At 39.6% G+C, this 20,642-nt stretch overlaps 2 protein-coding genes across 11 annotated transcripts in view; both read right to left on the reverse strand.

The window, feature by feature from the left end:
* LOC135435898 (cubilin) overlaps positions 1-20,642 on the reverse strand; it is a 53,360-nt gene that overhangs the window by 14,607 nt on the left and 18,111 nt on the right. For all 9 annotated transcript variants that reach the window (XR_010437451.1, XR_010437450.1, XM_064693149.1 and 6 more), the window contains one exon: positions 18,769-19,674. Coding sequence is in view for 7 of the 9 variants with exons in the window: in XM_064693149.1 (XP_064549219.1) it covers positions 18,769-19,666 (898 nt within the window). In the remaining 2 variants the exon portion in view is untranslated. The remainder of the gene's footprint in view (positions 1-18,768; positions 19,675-20,642) is intronic.
* Positions 6,316-16,658, reverse strand: LOC135435902 (uncharacterized). Of its 2 annotated transcripts, none has more exons than XM_064693160.1 (2): positions 16,269-16,658; positions 6,316-7,843 (listed from the first exon to the last, which is right to left on the reverse strand). In XM_064693160.1, exon 2 carries the CDS (start codon positions 7,753-7,755, stop codon positions 7,645-7,647), a length of 111 nt encoding a protein of 36 aa, XP_064549230.1. In that variant the 5' UTR covers positions 7,756-7,843; positions 16,269-16,658; the 3' UTR covers positions 6,316-7,644. The 2 variants fall into 2 exon arrangements, with proteins under 2 accessions (XP_064549230.1, XP_064549228.1); XM_064693158.1 differs by having other exon boundaries at positions 16,252-16,658.

Below are 20,642 nucleotides of genomic sequence, written 5' to 3' on the forward strand. Positions count from 1 at the left end.
TTGCATGCTGCTAATCAATTATGGCTTAGCTGCAGTTAGAGCAACTGCTCTTCCACCCGCTGCTCTCGATGGGCAATTATTGATTGATGCCAAGTGCAGAGCACTTCGGGGTGTCGCTCAAGTGGCCTGCGCTGCCTTGTAACCCTGATCTAGTGCCCTTTTTTCAATGGAATCTTGCGCCTGTTGTCGATGCAGTCAATGCGGCTTGCCTGTCAATGTTAAGATTTTAGACATTGAAATTTTCTTTTACACAATTTTGTTGTTTTCGTCCGTTTTTGTGCACTATCCTTTGTGGCATAAACGCTTTAAGTTGTAATTTTTATGGTGACTTCAGCAAGTATAAGATATTATGTAAGTACATTATAACAAGGAATAGAATGCGCCCAGCAGAGCATAAATAATGTACAATTGTATATGGGGCAGCCAGTTTCACTGTAAGGTTTCCTATGGTTACTGGGAATTTACTGTTGCCCAGGTAACATTTATCCCAAATCAAAAGACTGCGTACCGAGAAAAGTACACACTTCAACACTATTTATTTTCTATAAGCCCTCGCTGGTTATATAATTTTATCATAAAATGCGTACCGCATCGCCTGCCAATTCGTCTGTTTCCATGTAAACTTGCCTCGTAGTTTAAGCTGCTACACAAAAAACGAAATACATTATACTTTCGTAGGCATCGTATTGTTATATCATAGAGTTGACCTTGGGGTGCTCGTGGAAAAGCTTGTTGATTATACAATCCACATCCAAATGAAACTCAACATATACTCTGGCTTATACAAATTCAGCGAATCTGATTATAATAAAAGTAATTTTTCTAATAATTGCCTTGCAAAAATAAAGCCACTAAATTTGTTATTACATCTTTTGTCTCGAACTGTGTAAGACAAAGGAGACTGCGATGCAAAGAAGTCTTTCAATTTTAATAAGCAAAATAAGGTAATTGAATGAAAAACGTAAAGTGTTTGTACAAACTGGTTTTAATGCTTAAAGATATCTTTCCCAACTTGGAATTTACGAACTTCATATGCTCCCTAAATGAAAGTAAAATCTTATAAGGTTCGGACGAATAATATAATATAAATAATGAAAATATCTTGACAAAACTCGCCCTTCTTCTAACTTATCTGCGTTACCTGAAGGCTACATAGTATTTGTATTGGAAGAGTCGGTCGGAATAAAGCTTATAAGTTTATAGTTTATTTTATTCAATTATTAACTATTTAAATTGGATAAGATTGCAAGAGTTATAAGAGTAGTAATTGAGAAAGCAAGTGTATTAATATATCGGGTCCCAAAATTTGGTAATTTTTGCAAGTTATTTTTTAGGGAAACCATAAAATAAACACTTCACTTGGCTCATTTTATGGAACGTCCGTTTTCCATTTCTTTGTTTGTATTCTCAAACTGTACAGATTGCATACATATTTATATTCGCATTTTATGTATTCGTAAACAACAAATTACAATGAGAAGTCAAAATTCAAGAAACTTTACTGCGATTGCTTTGAAGCCAAAATGTATGCTTCAGAAAATATTTATCCATTTAAAATGGCATAAAGTTGTTTTGGCTGTGATTGTATTAGCATATTATTCAATTTCAATGGAAGCAAAACATAAATTTGAGGTGTGTGCAGCCAACACAATAAATTTATTTAAATGAGTCACGAAAATTAAGCGCAACTGCGTGGCAAGTGGGGCAACAGAGTCCAAGTCACATTCATGCCACATACAGTGGAACAGTTGGTGGCAGTTAAAGCGTGAGATGTAGATAAGACAAAGCTAAGAACGTGAAGACAAATAAAACTATAAATATAGGCGTGCCATTGCCCCTGCCTCCCGCTCATAAGTTGAGAGGCAGAGCTTATTTACATAAGTGCTGGCGCACGTGTTTGATATTTCTTTTAGTTTTATGCCAGACAATGTCGCACACACGCACATAGATAGTCACACACACACACACACACATACATACGCCCGTTGATAATTCAATAAACTAAACAAGATTCTGCACAAGATTTATGGGTTTGCTGAACCCACACATAAGACCTGCACCGTCTGAGTACAGGCCCCAAAACAGCGCTGAGAGGTTTATAAATCTTCATTTCAACATACCGCAATATGTACACACACACACACACACACACACAACCACATCCATGCCCACACACACTTACATACCACTTGGCTCAAATCTTTAGCTTCATCTTTAGCTAGCGCTTCGCGTGACATCATCGTCAAGTTGGCCCAGATATGAAGAGAAGGGAGGAGTGGGGGGGCGGCTTGCGTGCTTATTAAAATGCTATCTGTATGACGAGAGCCCAATTTAAAATTGGCTTTTATAATGAACGGCACGCAGCTGTTTCATGAATTGCCAACACTTATGCTCAATAAATGCCCATAAATTTGTGCTACAATACACGCCACGGGCGAGGCATTAAAATGCACGAGGCATGCCGCAAGGTAGGCAACAGACAAATGTCAAAAATAAAATATGTTCCCCTGTGTATTTGAGTGTGTGTATATGAGGTTGGGTGTGTAAGTATCGCAAATCTGTGTATTATTTTCGCGGCATAACGCAGTTGCTTTTTTGAAAACCCAAACATTTGTTACACCCACAGTAGCAGCTCCACTCGCAGCTGTGCCGCAGTTGATGCAAACACTTACAGGCAGCCCCTACTAGAAGAAGCTCCTGCTTTAACGTGTTCCCATTAAATTGATGGCCAAAGCGGCAACATTTGCCAGGCAGCCGAATTGATTAATTGACAGTTGACTCAGCGGCATTCTCGAGAGCGCACCGCCACTTCTGTCTGTGTGTGTGTGTGTGTGTGTTTGTGTGTGTGTAGGTGTTGACTTTGGCTTTGGCTTTGTCTAATGTCCAGCATTTGTTATGTGTCCATAATGCCAAATACGCCAAACTGACATTGCCACATTACACAAAAGTGCATTAAATTTCAGCCCATTAGACATGTCGCAAATTTTGGCCATCTCCCACAACTGTCCCAAATTTCTTTGGACAGCATTTATCTGCAGTTTACGCATCGCTGACTGCAGTTCTGGACGCTATCGCCGCTATCAAATTAACATTATTCAGTTTGCAAATGCAAATGAGCCAAATCAAAATTGTGCACAACATTTTAGAGCCGAAAGTGGGCAAAATATAGCTGAGAGCTGCATATTTAGCTCGTTAGACAACTTTGTGTTTAGTTTGTTTTCGATTTTGGTCTCTAATTTTGCAATTTCCTTTAGGTAATTGCTTTTTGCATGTAAACCAACATGTCGAGCTACCAGGCCATGCTTTAACTATGAATGTATCTGTATCTGTTGGATGAAGCATGGCACAGGCCTACGCGACTCCGCCGATAGGCTCCTTGCCACCACAGAGATCTGCAATTACATGTTATTAATGCAATTTTGTTTCGTAGCACAAACAAAATGAAAAATCACAACATTTGCATAATGCTGACCTGGGCACGGCGAGCCAATTGGCAGTATTGAGTGCGTTAAATTGTTGATATTCGCAGTCATAAAACGTGACATTTGACGTGAGGTTTAAGTCATGGCATCGACTGCCCATAAATATGTGTGTAAATATTCCTACACACAGCTGCCTCCACACACACACACACACACACACACACGTAAACACTTTCTGCAGAAAAGGTAACAAAACTCAAAACGAAACGCAATTTGCATATATGCATGGGCGGGACGGGGAAACGGCAAAGTTAAGAGTGTGTAGATTTTTATGCGCACTCACATACGCGCATACACATGCCACGCCCGCTGTGAGTATGTCAAGTCAGAAGTAAAGGTAAACCAAGGGACTTGGCCTAATCTGCATAATAATAAACCACACTCACACACACACACGCACACACACACACGGATCCGATTCTCACAAAAAGTGCCAAATTGGCGCCCCGGCAGGCACAGCCTGGTTGCATGCAGCAGCAAAAATCCCAACTCATCCTTGTTGCGAGTTCACAACTTGCCATATTTAATATTGTGTAAATTGAATTTCCATCACTTTATGATTACTTGATGCTTTCAGACGGAAATATAACGGACACAAGCGACTCGGGCCCAGTCAACACGCCCGACACGGCACAGAACCCAACGCAATTGACTTCAGGTTCATGTCTACAGAAAAAACAAGAAAAAGCGTTTAACTACGGGCTGAAGAAGATCAAATACCCTTACAGGCCAGCAAAATGTCATCTGATTTGATACCGTAAATTATCTTCTTCAAATGACAATACGATTGTTTCCATGATATAGTTCTTGGATCTCGTCAAACTGAATTTAATAAAAATGCATAATGGAAGACTTTTCAAAATACCTTTTAAGACAAAAAGCTGCCCAACCAATTAAACTTTATTCATATGAGAAGTTTTTTGTATAGTTAGTATTTCAATCTAATCAATACTGTGTAGGAGAAGGATATGTCAAGAATAGTCAAGATAGTTTGAAAAGTAAGCAACTAGCTTAATCAGCTTAAAGCAGACGCTCTCTATCAAATATGATATATATATGAACTAAATACACCTCTTTTGCTCTCTTTTACAATAAAATTATAATACCCTCTGCAAGGGTGTAACAAAACCGTTAATTCTAGAGCTTACTGCACAGCAATTTGCAAGTGCTGTGAAAATCAATCATTCAAGTGAACAATTTTAATTTACGCTTAATTTTTCACATTGTACAGAGAAGACATAGTCTTTTAATTTATGTGTCACATGAGCGACGAACAAGTGGGATTTTTTAAAAGAGAGCAAGGAAGAGAGCGAGAGAATCTTATATGTAATAAATAGGTTGTAGGGAATTGTTTCCTTAAAAATATTTATAAATATACTTAATTTAAGAAGCATGGGAGACATGGAATAGATGAGATGTCGAGCCGCAGGCTCTTAATAATAGGTAAGGGTACACGTAAAGCCTAGCCGAAACCATTTGTAAGTAAGTCTGACAGTAAGCCTTTGTCTAATTATTATTATAATTCGCATACAAATCTTCTTCATGGCTATGAGAATCATTCTCGAAAAGCGACCTCTAATTTGCATCTAGCTTTTTAAGCAGTCAGTCCCAACAAACAGTCAGATATTCCAAATATGTGTATACTATAAGGGGATCTCTAGCTCTTATAAGAGCTATGCCTAAAAACAGGATTTCGAATATCATTTTCATCGACTTAATGGAAACGGGGCAAGTTATCAATGCCGTGATCTATGTGGGTAATATCTACGTCGAAAATTGCGTGTCTCCAGCTCTGATAGTCTCTGCAATTGATGCACAAACGAATAGACGGACAAACGGGCAGACGGACATTGCTAGATCGACTCGGAAAGATATATAGATGAATCCTTCTGCGTGTTACACACATTTGCACATAAGCCTCATATCCTGTTAACCCATTTTTAATGGGGTCAGGGTATAACAAATTGTTTTTCTGGATCAGCCTAACGGTTGGGTTGCAAAAAACTGGAACAGCTCAGCTGTTTCCGCTCGTGTCGAACATTTTTAGCAGCTTATTCCCATTTTCCAGCTGCACTCGCATGCCAGAACCCAGAGCAACGTTTCCATTTTAATCAACTGGCTAGGCGAGAATCATTGACAGGACCTGCACTAATAAAATTTTATTGTCTTTATGCCGTTGCCCTGCTACTGTCCCGGCACCGACTGAAGATTTTTATGGTGCTTGCTCCGGCATTGGCAATTTATAAATTTGTAGCGTCTAAAGCTGTGGCTGGGGCAACACCAGCTCGCAATTTGCATGTGCGTGTGTGTGTGCGTGTGTGTGTGTGTGTGTGTGTGGTCAGGTGTGGCACAGCATGCATAAGGAGTCGCTGCATGGTGCACAGCTACCGCAAACACCTGAACACTGCAACACTCACTAAATTGCGTGCCGTCAAAAACTTGAGCATTGAAATTGAATTTGTTTTTTATTTTGCATTTCGCTTGCACGTTTTTGCACTTTACTGAACAACCATTGGCAACATGTCTGACAATTGCACCACAAAGCGGAAAGCGTGTGGTTTTTTAAAGGGAGCCGCCGCACGTTGCACAATTTATTGGATGTTGCATATGCAGCTGGGGGGTTAGCTGGCAGTTGCAGCATCGAGAGTTCTCCATTTAAGCCGCTAGTCGAATAAATTTAATAATTGCACTTTATTGTGGTTAAACGACTGTCAGCAGTGCTTACCTTTTTTTGTTAATTTTATGTTTGAGCGAGTAATAAAAACGAGTAGTTGGAGTTGAGTTTACTCGATTAATTTATTTTCATATTATATTTTGTTTACAGCGCGCAATAAATGTATTTAATTTGAATTTATTAAATCAACTTTTCATTGTTTAATGTTATTTGACTTGAATTATCGTATTGAATCGGTTATAGACATAATCTCATTGGTTTGTAACTCTTTGTTTCATAACTTTGTAGTACACATAGAAAGCTAAGTAATTACGTACATGTAACCATATGTATTCTGTATTTATATTATAATGCATACACACATGTAAATTTATATATATATATTTGAGTTTTAACACACACATAAAACTTATCCAAAAGTTATTTGATATATAAAATGCATATCATTTACTAGAACTAGGCCAACAGCTTGATTTCTGATCTGCATTCCTTATTCCGTATCTTTTTGCAGCTTTTAACAAGTGCGATGCTTAGATACCCATATTCGTTTCACAAAAATATGTCAATCTTCTTTTATTCCGAGCTTCCGAGAGCAACGTCAGGCCTTAGCCGACTTCTTGAGCTCTTTTTGTTTGCAATATCCGTTCCTTTTTCTGCTAGCGTATTTTCCAGCGTCTTCGTCTGTGGGGCGTCGAAATCGCACGCGTTTTAAACCGCGCTGCCGTTTTAAACAGCCTGGCCTTATGTTGCGTGCTTGGACTTTGGCTTTGTTGTCAATTGAGACGTTAATGTTGATGTAAATTTATTTCGCTTAGTTGCTTATTTTGCTTGTGTGTGTGCGTGTGTGTGTGTGTGCGTGTGTCTATGTGTATATAAGTTGTATGCAACATCAATAAAACATCAATAAAAATTTGCTAACAACACTTGTATAAAATCGCGATGTTACGACGGTTGGGTTACACATTAGTATATATATATCTATATATATATATATATAATGTATATGGGTATATAGGGTTTATATTCTTGCTTGTTCATAATAACATTTAACAGACACACAAGGTTAACAGCTACTTATAGATGTGTTTCGGCATGAGGAATGATCAAAATTTTGTTTTAAATTTGTATTCCACATATTTCTAATAATTTCACATCACAGCCAATCGGTACTGACGATGGGATGCCTTCTCTTTCATTAAATAACGCTGTCGCTCTCTCTCTCTCTCTCTTTCTCTTTCTGTATCGAGATCTTGCCCACTCTGCTTATGTTGAGTGACATTGGATTCTAGGTGTGATTCGTGTGATAATAGTGACATCGATCGGCGACGGCGGTAAACTGATTCAACTTCATCTTCATCCTGTTGTTCTTGGTATTGTTGTTGTGGTTGGCGCTGGTATCTGCCCCGGCAATTGTGTTGACCGCAACTAACAATTTGGAGCTCTCTGTTATCCATCTGGGAAGTTGCCAGGTCCCAGCTGGAGCATGTCTCACTTGGGCTCCTCGAACTGCTGCCCAACCACTATTATGATCACAATGAATACCGCCAGCAGCACCAAGATGCAGCAAATGGCCACGGCCACCATCGCGCTGTTACTCATTCGGGCGTCTAAATGGCAAACGTCTGCCTCAACAAAAGCTTGTTGTGTTGAGCTGGATTCAAGTGTTGCCTTTACTCGCAGTTAATTGCTGTGTGAGATACAGAGATTTATGTATATTTCTCTGTGCTACCCTTTTTTTCTTGTTTTGTTTGATGCCCCGTTTTGTCTGTGCACAGTTGAGATCATCCGTGGGGACTAACCAAAGAGCGTTGCCCATTGCCCAATCACTTGTCATAACTGCCCGACTCCGTGCCCTCTGCTGGCATTGATATATGCCCTCACATTGCTGCGGGCGGCCCAAAACAAATTGCGTACCATAAATTCCAAGGACTGCCTATCAGTCGCTCGACTGTGCGTAAAATGCCCCGCCTGCGTCCGGCCTCCAATCATCCAACCCCTAACACTGCGCACTCTGACAGCTTGTGGACAGCCCAAAACTGGTCAAACCTCTCTGTTCGCATTGTGCAGAAACAAAGTGCACTGCGTGTGTGTGTGTGCTTAAGTGTGTCCTGGCACTCCTCCATCAGGAGGCGCACAAGTGGAAATTTGACAAAAATCACAACCGATAATAGCGAGCGTGAGGTGTCTGTTAATGTGTGTATCTCTATCTAATTGTGTGTGTGTGTGTGTGTGTGTTTGCTTTTGACATTTGATAAATGTAGTTCTCAGTACAAGTGTCTATCTGTGAGCGTGTGTGTGTGTGTGTGTGTGTACGCTGCTTTGTGTCGTGCGATAACATTTGTGCCGTGTTGCATTTGCTGTCAGCAGGATGCAATATGAAGTGCCTATTAACCTGTCTAATAGCTACTGAGCCAACAATAATGCCATATACTTCAATGTTATCTAATTTGTGCAAGCACTCCTTGCAATAATTGACACAGAGGCCACTCGCTTAATTTCCTGCAGAGCGGTACAAGCGCACACGGCAGGAAAATTCAATTATCGCCAAACATAACTTGACAAACTCAATTAAAAATACCTTCTTTTTTTTTATTATTAAAAAGGGGTATTCCTGGTAGGCAAGGGAAAAAGTAATAAGAATGTGCAGAACTAATTGCATTATGAGCTGATGAGCATGCACTCATGTAAAAAACTCTTTCAGTGTGCATTAGGAAAAACTTACTTTTAAAAAAGGAAAGCTTTTTGCTACAAAGAAAACTAAAAAAATGTAAGCGCAAAAATTAATATGTAAAGGCAAATAAAGGATTTAACAATTCTTTTCAATATTATAAATGGCTAAACATAAAAAATTAAACTTAATTAAACAGTAAATAAAGATATATTTCTTTATATTTAAGACGGTTTAACCTGACTGACTAACTGAATGGCGATCTAGGCCCCAGGAAAAAAAGGAAGAGCTATTATATCAATTATATAATCTTCATTTCACGCCTGTTGGATATATATAACTAAAGACTATAACTAGTATTAGTTAAGAAAAACTAGCACGGCTAGATTTCGATTTTCAGATGTTGTAAATGTTTAGAAAATTGTTTAAAATGTAGAGTAAAAAACTTGGACCGAGCGAGGCCGGGAAAAAGCCAGCTAGCAATATAAAATGTTTGACACAAATGAAAATAACGCTGACATTTGGCCAAAGGGGAAAGGCTACAGCACAACAAGATAAACAACAGCAACAACTGCAATGTAAAAAAAAACCAAAAAACAAATGACAAACTAAAAGAAAAACATAGTTCGGAAAAGTTTTTCACAGGAATGAAGCATAAAAACTAATGCAGCCCGACAGCAGCAAATGGTCACAGCTGCTGACAGTCAACGAAGAAGAAAGAAAAAAACGGGGAAAAACTAAAATGAAAATACAAAATATATTAAAAAGAGACAAAATGTTCGAATTGAATGTTTGCACGGAACTATTGGCACGGCGGGCAGCTGGGCAAATCTCTTGACAGACATTTAGAACTGCACAGCGAACAGTTCTAATTTCAATTTCAAACGAGGGCAAAGGGCAAAGAATCAGCCAAGTTTCTAGCTCAACACAAAACTGAGGCCGGGTCCCCGCTTATTTGTCGATGGGCGAATATATTAATTAATTGGGGCGGCGTTAGACAATTTGTTATGCGGGCCTGCTGTTCCGGGCAGGTCCTGCGATTTGGCATTGTTTCTTTTTTTTGCTGGCCAGGCGTTGGTTTAATGCCTTGTCGTTATTTATGTGCTTGTTTTTTACACAGCCTTTGCCCTGACACGAAAATTTGTTTTTTATGCTCTGCTGTTTTTTTGTGCGTGCGGCGCGCGGATGTGAAACGTTATAAATAAGCCAGGCATAGTTTGAACTTGTGAGCTTTTTGTTTTTGCTGGCCCTGTCCCTTTCGTCTGTTCCTTTTGAATTGGTCAATTAATATTAATGAAAACGGCAGCACTTACTGACCGGCCCGCCCCAACTAAATGGCTCCTGCTGTGTGATAAATGTAGCAGCTGCATAATTGATGCGCTCTGCTCTTTTAAACTTTAAATTCAACTACATCATAAAGCCAATATTGCCATAAAGCGAGTAGGGACAGAATGTTTGCCTGTTTCGATTACCCTGCAATAAGTCCATTTTTCAGTTTATTTGCAGCTTACGCAGGTAAAACAAGCAAAGACAAACATCCGCACAACAATCTCTACACACGGTTAAAGAAAATGCAGTGCAAGCAGTGCGTATACGTAACGTATTGGCCCTTTGGCGCTTGTTGTTGTGTTATAACAAACGATAATAAACCTAAAAAGTATTCATACTTGCTTATTGTGCTGACACATGCACCCGAAGAATAACGAGCGGAAAGGACTTTTACGGCCAGCCAAAGCCAAATAAGATCTAAGACAGAGAGAAAGACTCTTACAGCACATTTCACTGACACATATCGCCTGTCGTTTTTGTCTGTGGGTCTTAATTAAATTAGCGCTTCCCCAGCAACAGCCACAGCAGCAGCAGCAGCTGTTTTTGAAGGCAACGCGAAAAAACAGGACAAGGCCTGACAGCACGTCACCCAAGAGGACGACCCCAAAAATAACAAAAATATAACAAAAACATGAAAAAAAGGCTATGTGCGGCACGCCGAAGAATAAATATTCTGGTAGGCTTAAAACGATTGTACATATGCCAGCCACATAATATAGTTGTTCGATATGGCAAGTAAAATGCCAAGTTTGTTGAAGATATCTTAAGAACAAACTAGTTTTTAATTGATTGCTAAATTGAGCTATATGTTATATAAGTCCGATGTAGATAAGCTTTTGCTGACAGAAATAATGTTCGTTGTACAAGAAAGACAGACGGGCATTGCTTTATTAACTCGGCTGTTAATGACGATCCAGAAAAAGATATATACCATATTATGTCGGAGACATCTTCCTCTATGCGTTACAGTTTTAGTGAGAAAACTATTGTACCCTCTGCGAGGGTATCTAAAATAAAACAATACACACCCCGATTCTCGTGTTCCCGAGCGAACAAATAAAATACATTTTGCAATTTCGTAAGTTTTATGCGCACATTTGCAGAAATTTGTTTATGCTGGCTGAATGCGTAGACCAAAAAGCCGCCAATGGAGCTGGAGTTGGAAGTTGAGGGCACAGTCCATGTCTGGTGATTCCACCCCAAGAGGCGCAGCCATCGATATCATCAGCTGCGGGTGACGTTGGAAACTGTTTGTGCCAGCACAAATTCAATTTGTGTCAACGGCGCGAGAGGCGCATAAAAAAGAAACTTGAAGGATTTAAAGCGTGCAAAAACTACCATCAAATTAGAAAGAAAATTGCATTGCGCCAGTGTAAATGCGGCTTTATTGCGTACGTATTAAAGGGGCATAGCTTTTGGGGCAAGTTCAGCAGCGTTGATTGCGCTGCTGACCTTGAGGCAGTGCCGCCAAGTGTCGCCCCAATGGGCGGCTCAGCGCGTGTAGACACACAATGGCAGCATAAATGCTTCATAAGTGCTTTAAGATTGTGCCACGCGTTGTTGTTGTTGTTGTTGTTGCTGCTGCAACTGAGGCAGCAGCAGCTGTTGTCTTGCAATGTCAAAAGTCAAAAGTGCATTAAAATAATTGCACTTGTTTAGTGAGTACTGCGGCAAAGCCGCCAGCAGTCAGCAGTCGGCGAATATTTCTGATTTTTTAGCAAACGATGTCAGGTGTGTGTGTGTGTGTATGTGTTTGTGTGTGTGTGTGCCTGCCATAAGTATTTCCGCCACTGACTACACTTAAGCTTGAACTCGGCAGAAATCTTTTGTCTTAGTTCTTAAATGCACGTCTGGCACTCAGTGTTGCATGAGAGAGTGAAAGAGAGATAGAGATAGTGATAGAGGGAGAGAGAGAGAGGGATTTATATGCCTGCGATATCTACGCCTTGTAACTAACTTAACCTCGACACAGAGTCCTTGCCCCAAACCTTCACTTGCCAACAGCATTGTTCTGTCCTGTTGCATGCTTTGCTTTTCACTTTTGCCTCATGCAGATGCTTTAAAGATTACGCAAATGCGACAAAAAGTCTTTTTTTATATATTACAAAAGATATCAGAATATGCCAGTGGGGTAGTCAAAAGACAACGCCAATTTAGGTATCAATCTAGTACTGACTGCCGCTCAAATGGCCGCTGGTTATGCACAGCTGCCCATTTTAGCCAACATTGATACAGGCAAAATAAGTGGCAATGCTGCAGTCGACTCGACCGGTAAATACCCTGTACATAACTCTAGAGAACATGGTAGCTTGTCTTCTTTCCTTTCCTTTCTTTTTGAGTAAAACAATAAATCTGTACGACAAGAATTAGTATCGCCTTGGAGACACTTTTACGATACTCCCCAAGCATTATTTTGATTGGAAAGAATTGCACAAAAGCGCATCTTGTTATTTTCTACTTTTCTAGCTGCTACTCTATCGCCAAACTCTCAGTTAAGAAACTAGAAAAGCGATATGAAATTGTTTTTATATTATTTTAATACTGGCCTAAATAGTGAGAGTTTGACATATTATAATCAAACTAACTAACGCAGCTGCCTAAATATATCATTAGTCAATATTTGCTTATTTAATTTATATCTAAGTAGAGTATTCGAAACGAATTCAATACGTCTATACAAATTCCCATATTTTATTTGTTTGTATGTTTCTGTCAAATTTAATTTGCAAATTTGTTGAAATTCGCATGAGTTACAAAATCCAATGTGTATTACATTTGCATTATTAATTTTTGAGAGACTTTTGTATAGTTTCTCGTTTGCAGGCAAATTCATGATTCATTTTATGAAAATTAAATTAAAACAGTTTCATTTTATTTTTTAGTTTGTTTTGTAACAATTTCGCAGTGCAATTATAACTTATCCAGTTGACTCCACTGCCGCGGGCATAATTCGTGGCTATTAATATTTCATTTGGCCCGAAACTTTTTCGACTACGCACATTAACGAGTTTTATTGAAATTGGCATTGCTGCTGTTTTATTATCCATGGAACCCCCACCCGTCCCCGTTTGCTTGACCAACTCCTAGCCATACAATAATAAGCCAACAACTTGGCTGCTACAATGCTGAGAAAGTTTCGGTCTGTACGGCTGTCAGGTTTGGTCAATTGCAGTGCTACGATTTAGCCCTGAAATTGGACAGGACTTGAGCATCTCGAGGTCTAATTGATTGGATTGCTTGAGTAATGGAATCGCACTCGGCTATAAATATGTAAGCAATTGTCAAAATGTTTTCAATTTAGTTTTGACTTCATTGAAAATTGTTCTGGTTACACGTCAATAATGTGCATGCATAAAATATTTGAACTCAGGCTTCAAATGAAAATATAAATATTTATTGCTGAATATGAGACATATTCGACAAGAGCTGTAAAATTGACCTTTTCCATAGAAAAACAGCAGATAAATACAAAACGGAAATGCGATTCGGAGAAGGGCTTCAGGTCAGTTAATGCATAAATTATAATGAATAAATAAACTATTCATGACTTCTGTGATTTCTCATCTTTGTCAGGTGTTGTAATTCTAACAAGCACAAGCATGCCATACAGAAATATATATTCTGCATGAATATATAGGCGAAAATATATGCTAACGCTTTAATAATATACATTTTGCTGTTCCGAGCTATCTTAATCAACTTTTGCATTAACGAGTTTCACTCGGGTTCTCACATATGAGTAAAATCGTATCAAAATTGGGCACTATATCATATAGCTCAATGGGAATCGATCTATATACAATATTTTTAATTCTTAAGATATATTTTCAATATGGCACTTACGAAGTTAAGATACTTTTCATCTTTCTAGAAGTAACTTTTTTAAAAATTAGTTTTTGTATTTCAACTTTTCAATTATTTCCCTAACATAACTGTAAAATCGTGTCAAATCAAAAATAGCTTTTGCATTTCCAAGCAAAGATAGCTATCTCAATAAACAATCTTTTAACTAAATATAAAAATTAATTAAAACAACAGCAATTGGTTTTTGCTTTTCATAGTCAAAAGTCAGCGTTACACGCGGCGTATACTTAACATTTGCTATTTGGTCCTTAACCTGTTTTAAATTACGCCGCTGTTTTCAATTACTCACGATTAACAAAGTGTCAGGAATTCAATTAAGAGTCTTAGCTGCTGGCAGGCAGCTACTTTGTAATTTTAAAGGAATGTGTGAGGGAAACAAGGAGGCTTGGCTATAGGAGGCTTATTACGCTTTAATCAGCGAACTCATTAGCGCCGTCTACAAACGAAATATAATTTTAAGTAGCGGGCATGTCGACGCCCATCTCCTAAATCTGACAATGCCTCTGCCAGTGGCAGGCTGTTGGCAGCAAAGTTTTTTGCTTGGCAGCCGTCAAGTTGATATAGTGAAAAAGTTGCAATATATTTCTATTTATTTTCATATCACATGACAGCGGAGGCAAATGCTGCAACTGGGCTTAGATTGCGGGGCAGCTGGCCGGAAATTCACACAGTCCTTGGCCCCTCGAAAACAAAATACCAGATATATATATATATAACAACAACGGATTAGCTCATGTGCTGCAGGCGCTAATTAAATTCGGTTTCGCGGCTTTGAAAGTTGCGCTTACGCAACGTTCGCCCAATGCCAATGCGAAAAATTATAATAATTTCTTTGCTTTGCCGCCCAAATAGTAATGAAAAAGCGCAGCGCACCGGAAATAATCAGAAAACTAAACGGAAACATTGCTACGCCCACTTTCCAGGAAAACGCCCGCCGCTTAGCATTTTTCTTTGCATTCGGTGAGGCAAAAGGTTACTGAGAACGCGCAGTCATATGAGCAAATGTGGGCGGCTTTGAATGAGGATTTATGCATATGGGCGTGGCAAGCAAAAGTTTCATAAGTAAAACGAATGCAGCTCATTTTGAGAATCCTGTGTAGTTCGTCAACCGTAGCTGAGCCTGGAAACTGGTAAGCGCCCCCGCACATCAAGCCAGGTGAAATTTTAACGATGCACACAAAAGCCGAGCGACAGCTAATGAATAAATAATTTATGCGTAAAACCCTCAGACAGGGCTCAGGGTCGGGCAACATTTATAGTCGTCAGTCAGCCTTTTCTCTTTTTTAACATTTACCACACGTAGCAACTTTTATCTCTCCATTAGCCGCAAAGCAAAGGAAGCGACGGTGGCGCAAGCAATGGCTCAGGACTTGGCTCGAAACAGGTGTCTGCTGTTGGGAGTTTTCCTTCGCACACAAAGGGTTGTGGTTATCACCTGAGTACGCTGTTTGCTTATCACCTGGCCAGCTAAGCAAACACAAACAGCCACAACTGCAAAACAATGAAAGAATTGGCTATTGATTGACTATTTGCACAGTTGGCACGTTTCAATCTTGGCAACGATTGGCAAATTGCTGGCAATGCCAGGACCTGAAGGAGCAGCCAACCAAAGTATCCCGTTCTCGACCAGGCGATACATCAGTTGGCAAAAGTCTCCCACAGACAAATACAATTAGCAGAGAATCACAAAAGAATTTTACATTTCACGTTTAGCTAGTTTTGTCCAAACAACATCCAGCCATAAATCCCTTAACAATTGTGCTCAGCCAATCCGAACAACTTGTATTTGCACTCATATAAAAGTCGCTCGCTCGCATGTGTGCGTTGCCATTGTGAGGAGGATAATGGAAATCCGTGGCAGCAAAGGGAAAAACTGTCGCTGCTTGTTTGTCTGTTTGAGCAAATCAGCTAATAATGTTTGCCTTTTATATTTAGCTTCGCATGCATATTATGCTAAATATGTAATAAATTTTTACTGCGCTTAAATGGGTACAACTGTAAGAAGCATTAGAGAGCATTAATGCGATTACATTAGATAAATGGCGGATAGTATAAAATCGAATGACTAATATTATAGATTGTTCCGCTTAAACACATTTTGCCCTAGCCTAACACTGCTATTTACTTAACGCTCATTTTATGATTTCATCTTAATTCCAAATCTATCCCACTTGTATCTCAAATGTGCACAGAAAAAAACCCACAACATTATTTTTTTGGTATTTTCAAGTTACATTTTATATATATTTACGCTTTGTAGACGCGAAACCTTTGTGTACACAATGTCCTGTATTAATTTATTGTACTTTTGAAGCTCTTGTTCTCAATCTTATCGTCGTTAACGCGCGGGAAATAGTTGCCAAAAAAAGAACGCGTATAGAGCACAGAAAAGAAAATGCGCAAGAAATGTAAATTTAAATATGCAACATAAAAAGCACAAAAGCGTTTAAAAAATGGCGATGCGCGACTTTAAACAATATTCGCCGTTTCGAAGCGACGCTTGCGAAACACGAGCCAAAAGTAACGGGTAAGCTGCTGATAAAGCTTGTCACACGACACGACTTGAACGGTGACTTTAACTGCTGCTGTTAATGCTGCTGCTGCTGCTGAAGCGCTGACTGAAGCGACTTGCGTGCCTGGCCGACTGTCATCGACTGAGTTGCTTCGTGCGCTGCGACCAGCATATAAAAGCAATCAGAGAGCCGAGCGCGAGAGGGTGAGAGAGACAGAGATAGAGCGATGAATGTGTGCGTGTGTGTTTGCGTGCGTGTGTGTGCGTCTACTGGCAAGGACTAGGCAAGCGAAAGCTTTTGCCATAACGTTGACTGCTCGACTGTTCGACAATCGAATGGACGCAACTCACATGCAATAAATCTTAAATCAAATTGAATTTATGATTCTTTTATTTCGTTTTATCGCGCAGCATCTTTGCTTTGAGCACTTATTATCCCTCCCACTCGCTCACCCAGTTCTGCATGCAGCTTCTGTTTGGCTTTCGCCCGAGCTCTCCGAGGCTCAAGTCCTAGCTTGTTTACTTTGCGTTCTCATTACGATTGCTGCAGCTACGGCTCAGCGAATCGCCCATTTCATTTGTTTCGAGTGCCAAATCGCATTTTCATTATTGTCTTAATCACTCGACAAGTTGGCACTTGACATGCCGACAGGTGGCAACAAAAGCCAACCGACTTTGTATTGGCTACTGCTTAAATGTTGCCAGATGAAAATCATGAAGCTTAGCCTTCATTATCTGGTAAATTATGGAAAACTCGTTAAGCTGCCCATCGACAGTCAGCAAATTCTGAGCGCCAAACAATAGCTGTAATACCCAATAAACAATTTCAATAGTCACTGATAAGCGCCGGACCTGATAAGGTGGCACACGCACTGCGCAGACGTGAGCTTTAAGAGAGCGAGCAGCAGCAGCAGCAGCAGCAGTAGCTGGCTCAACTGATAAGACAGTAACGAGCAGGCCGGGGCAGGGCTTGAATTGACTTCAATCGCTGCTTGGATTTGGCTAGTGACAATAGTAAGGGGCATTTAACGAATTGTCATAGATTTCCTTTTGCATTGGGCGGCGTCTTTTGTTGCCTTTGTATTATTTTTTTTTTTTTGACATTAGGCATTTGTTAAATGCCAGACGCAGCAGGCCCTAGCCACAGCACTGCCCGCTAATGTTGGGCTATCAAACGAGGATCGCAAATTGAATTTGGTAAAGCAGCTGCCTGCTCCACAACATTGTCTTAAATAATTATATTCGCGTTTAATTAATAAGTTTGCTGCACACCGACAACAACGAAAACAACAACAAAAGTCGGCAACTGAGTTGCCAAAAAAAAAAAAGAAAAAAGGTCGCGCCCCATTGTCTGTGTGACCCAAACTTTATAATAATAATGTATTTGTTATACCCTGTAATCATTGAAAAAAGTCTGTCTCTTCGACTGTATGAAAGTCAAAAATTTTAAGCGTAGAATGAGCTTATCTTTTCATCCTTCCCATAATTTCAACAAATATTCCTTTTATCATAATACTTTTTGATCACATTACGAGTTTTAATTTAAATTTAATTTTTGCTATCTTTACCGTACCCATAAAATTGAATTGATCAGACTTTACTACAGATAGTTATACAAGAATGAAACGTTAAGGGAGGGATAATATGTATCACAATGAATTTTGGTGCTTGCTACAGGGAATTTCATAGTCGGGCACTTCCGACTGAAGCACATTTGTTTTTTTTTTTATCATGTTTTTTTTTAAATAAGCGGCAGCAAGACGAAAGTCGTAATACAAAAAAGATGTTAAAAAGTCGACGCAAAGGACTCTCGAGGTCGCATTCTGGGGCAAAGTCCAGTTTGGTTGGTCATTAAATTTGTGACCATTTTTTTGTTTTCTCATGTCGATATAAATAATGAGCTGCCGCCAGCTCTCGTTTGTGTGTGTGTCTGTGTGTGGGGCGGGTCAATTTGCAAATAATGTCAAAGTTATTTGGGCAGCGCTTAAAAGTCTGCCAACATTTATATATTTATTTGCTCGAGCGGCATTTGGTCCTAACTCGGTTACAAACCATCAGAGCCACAACACAAGAACAAAGACAATGCTCCACACCAAGCTTGGCCTCAATTAGTGCAAGCCTATGTTAAGTTGTTGATATTGACCAAAGAGAAATTGTGTACATTTTGTGAGGCTAATTAAGTGCACAGCCTCTAGATAAACAACTACGTTAACTTGAGGACTAAACTTAAGGCACTCACCTGCATAGAACAAAGGTAGCAGATTGAAGACAATAACGAGCGGAAATACAGTGCGTGCAAATTTTTGCATATCCATAAAGAATCTGACAGTCCGAGTGCCCTGGCCAATGGCAGCGGCATCTTTTGTGCAGTGTTGATAGACTTTTCGTTGTTTTGTTGCAGTTGTTGTTGTTGTTGTTGCAGTTGTTGCTGTTGTAGAGTCTTGACCTTGGCCGTGTTTGGTTTTGGAAGATAGGCGTGATTGTATTGCTGTTGCAGCTGTTGTGTTGTTGTTGTTGTTGCCGTTGTTGTTTTCGCTGTTGCTAGAGTGCGCAGCAAAAGCATTGGCAGTCCCAGTAGCAACAGCAAAGCGTTGACATCCCGCAATGCCAGCGCCAATATCGTTGTGGCCGTCATTGCAATTAGCATCATGTGTACCTGAGACAGGATATTGCTTATGCAGCTGCTGCTGCTGCTGCTGTTGCCCAGTCTTCGTGCCAGCATGCTGTAACATGCTGTTCTTCCTGCTGCTGTTGCTGCGGCTATGGCTGGCGGTGCTCGCAGCGATCTCATGTATTGTCCATATCCAATTTGATGCACCTTTTTCACTTCCTCTCGTTTGTACATCATCTGATGATGCTGCTGCCGCTGCTGCTGCTGCTGTTGCTGCCCCGAGTGTTGCTGGCGTGAGTGGCTGCCATGTTGTTGTTCTTGCTGCTTCCAATTTACTTTGTGTTGTTGTGTGGCACAAAAACGTTTCGCTTTCAAATTGCTTCCGCTTTCTGCTGCTGTTGACAGTATGTTGCTGCTGTTGTTGTAAGAGTTGGCGTGTTGTGAAAGAAGAGGACCTGTTTGTTGTTGTTGTTTTTGTTGTTGTTGTTGGTGTGTTATAGAAATGTCGTATCTGTGCTGAGGCCATGTTGTGCCCTGAAAACGGAAAGAGCATGAAACATAATATGTTAAAAAGATGTCACAACAAAAAGAGTCCCTTTATTCCGGGTCAATCCCAACACAAACAAATGTTAAACACACAAGCACACATATGCATATATATGTATATATACATACACATATATGTATATATGCATATGTGTGTGAATTGAAATTGACCAATACCCAATCCTACTTTCGCCTAGGACCCGCTTGGAACTCTTTGGCTTTAGATAATCGATTCGCTTGCTATTTAGTGGGAATTCCTTTGCCTTTGTGCGCCTGTTGCGAGGATTAAGCGTCCTGCAACAACAATTCGTTGATGTCCTGTGTATTTAGGCCATCTCTGCCATCTGCGCTGCTTTTTAATCAATTTCCACTGGCGTTTGGCCGGCGGCACAATCCTTTGACGTTTTGCAAACCATTTCTACTCTTAAATGAGGGTCCATTTCGCTATTTTGTTTATTTGCAATAGCCAACAGTTTGTTTTTTTTATTTGTTTTCATGATTTAAAGCTCAACATAGTAAATCGATTTAATGACATTTTCTTGTGTTTGGGGTCGCATCTTAGAAGCAATCATTGGAAATACTTATTCAAAATCGAATGACTTTGGCTTTAAAATTAGGGGAAGCTATAGTATTTTCTGATCAGAAAGGACACAATTGGGCATGAGAAACATATTATTTATTTTATCGATAAAAGCGGCCATCAAAGTGTTTTTTAATCAAAGTGGGCGACATTGGCTGATATCATGTGTGAGAAATAGTTTTACGAGCTGCTTTAAAATCATTTTTTTCAAATCTACGTCAAAATTCACTTAAGACATTCTTCGCACTGAGTGAAAATTTGATGAATTTGCGCAAAAGTTGTATTTTCTTCTTCAAACTGTTTTAATTAATGAAAGATCTTTGTATAACTTTCAGTCTTTGTTTAAACTCATTTTTGAACATCTATGTATAATATA

Source organism: Drosophila montana, unplaced genomic scaffold, assembly GCF_035044405.1.
Source record: "Drosophila montana isolate Dmon_TW-CO22-7 unplaced genomic scaffold, ASM3504440v1 contig_3733_1, whole genome shotgun sequence".
Classification (NCBI taxonomy): domain Eukaryota; kingdom Metazoa; phylum Arthropoda; class Insecta; order Diptera; family Drosophilidae; genus Drosophila; species Drosophila montana.

Bases quoted from the DNA above. Each gene is read 5' to 3' on its own strand.
- LOC135435902 (XM_064693160.1), bottom strand. From the start codon at position 7,755: ATGAGTAACAGCGCGATGGTGGCCGTGGCCATTTGCTGCATCTTGGTG.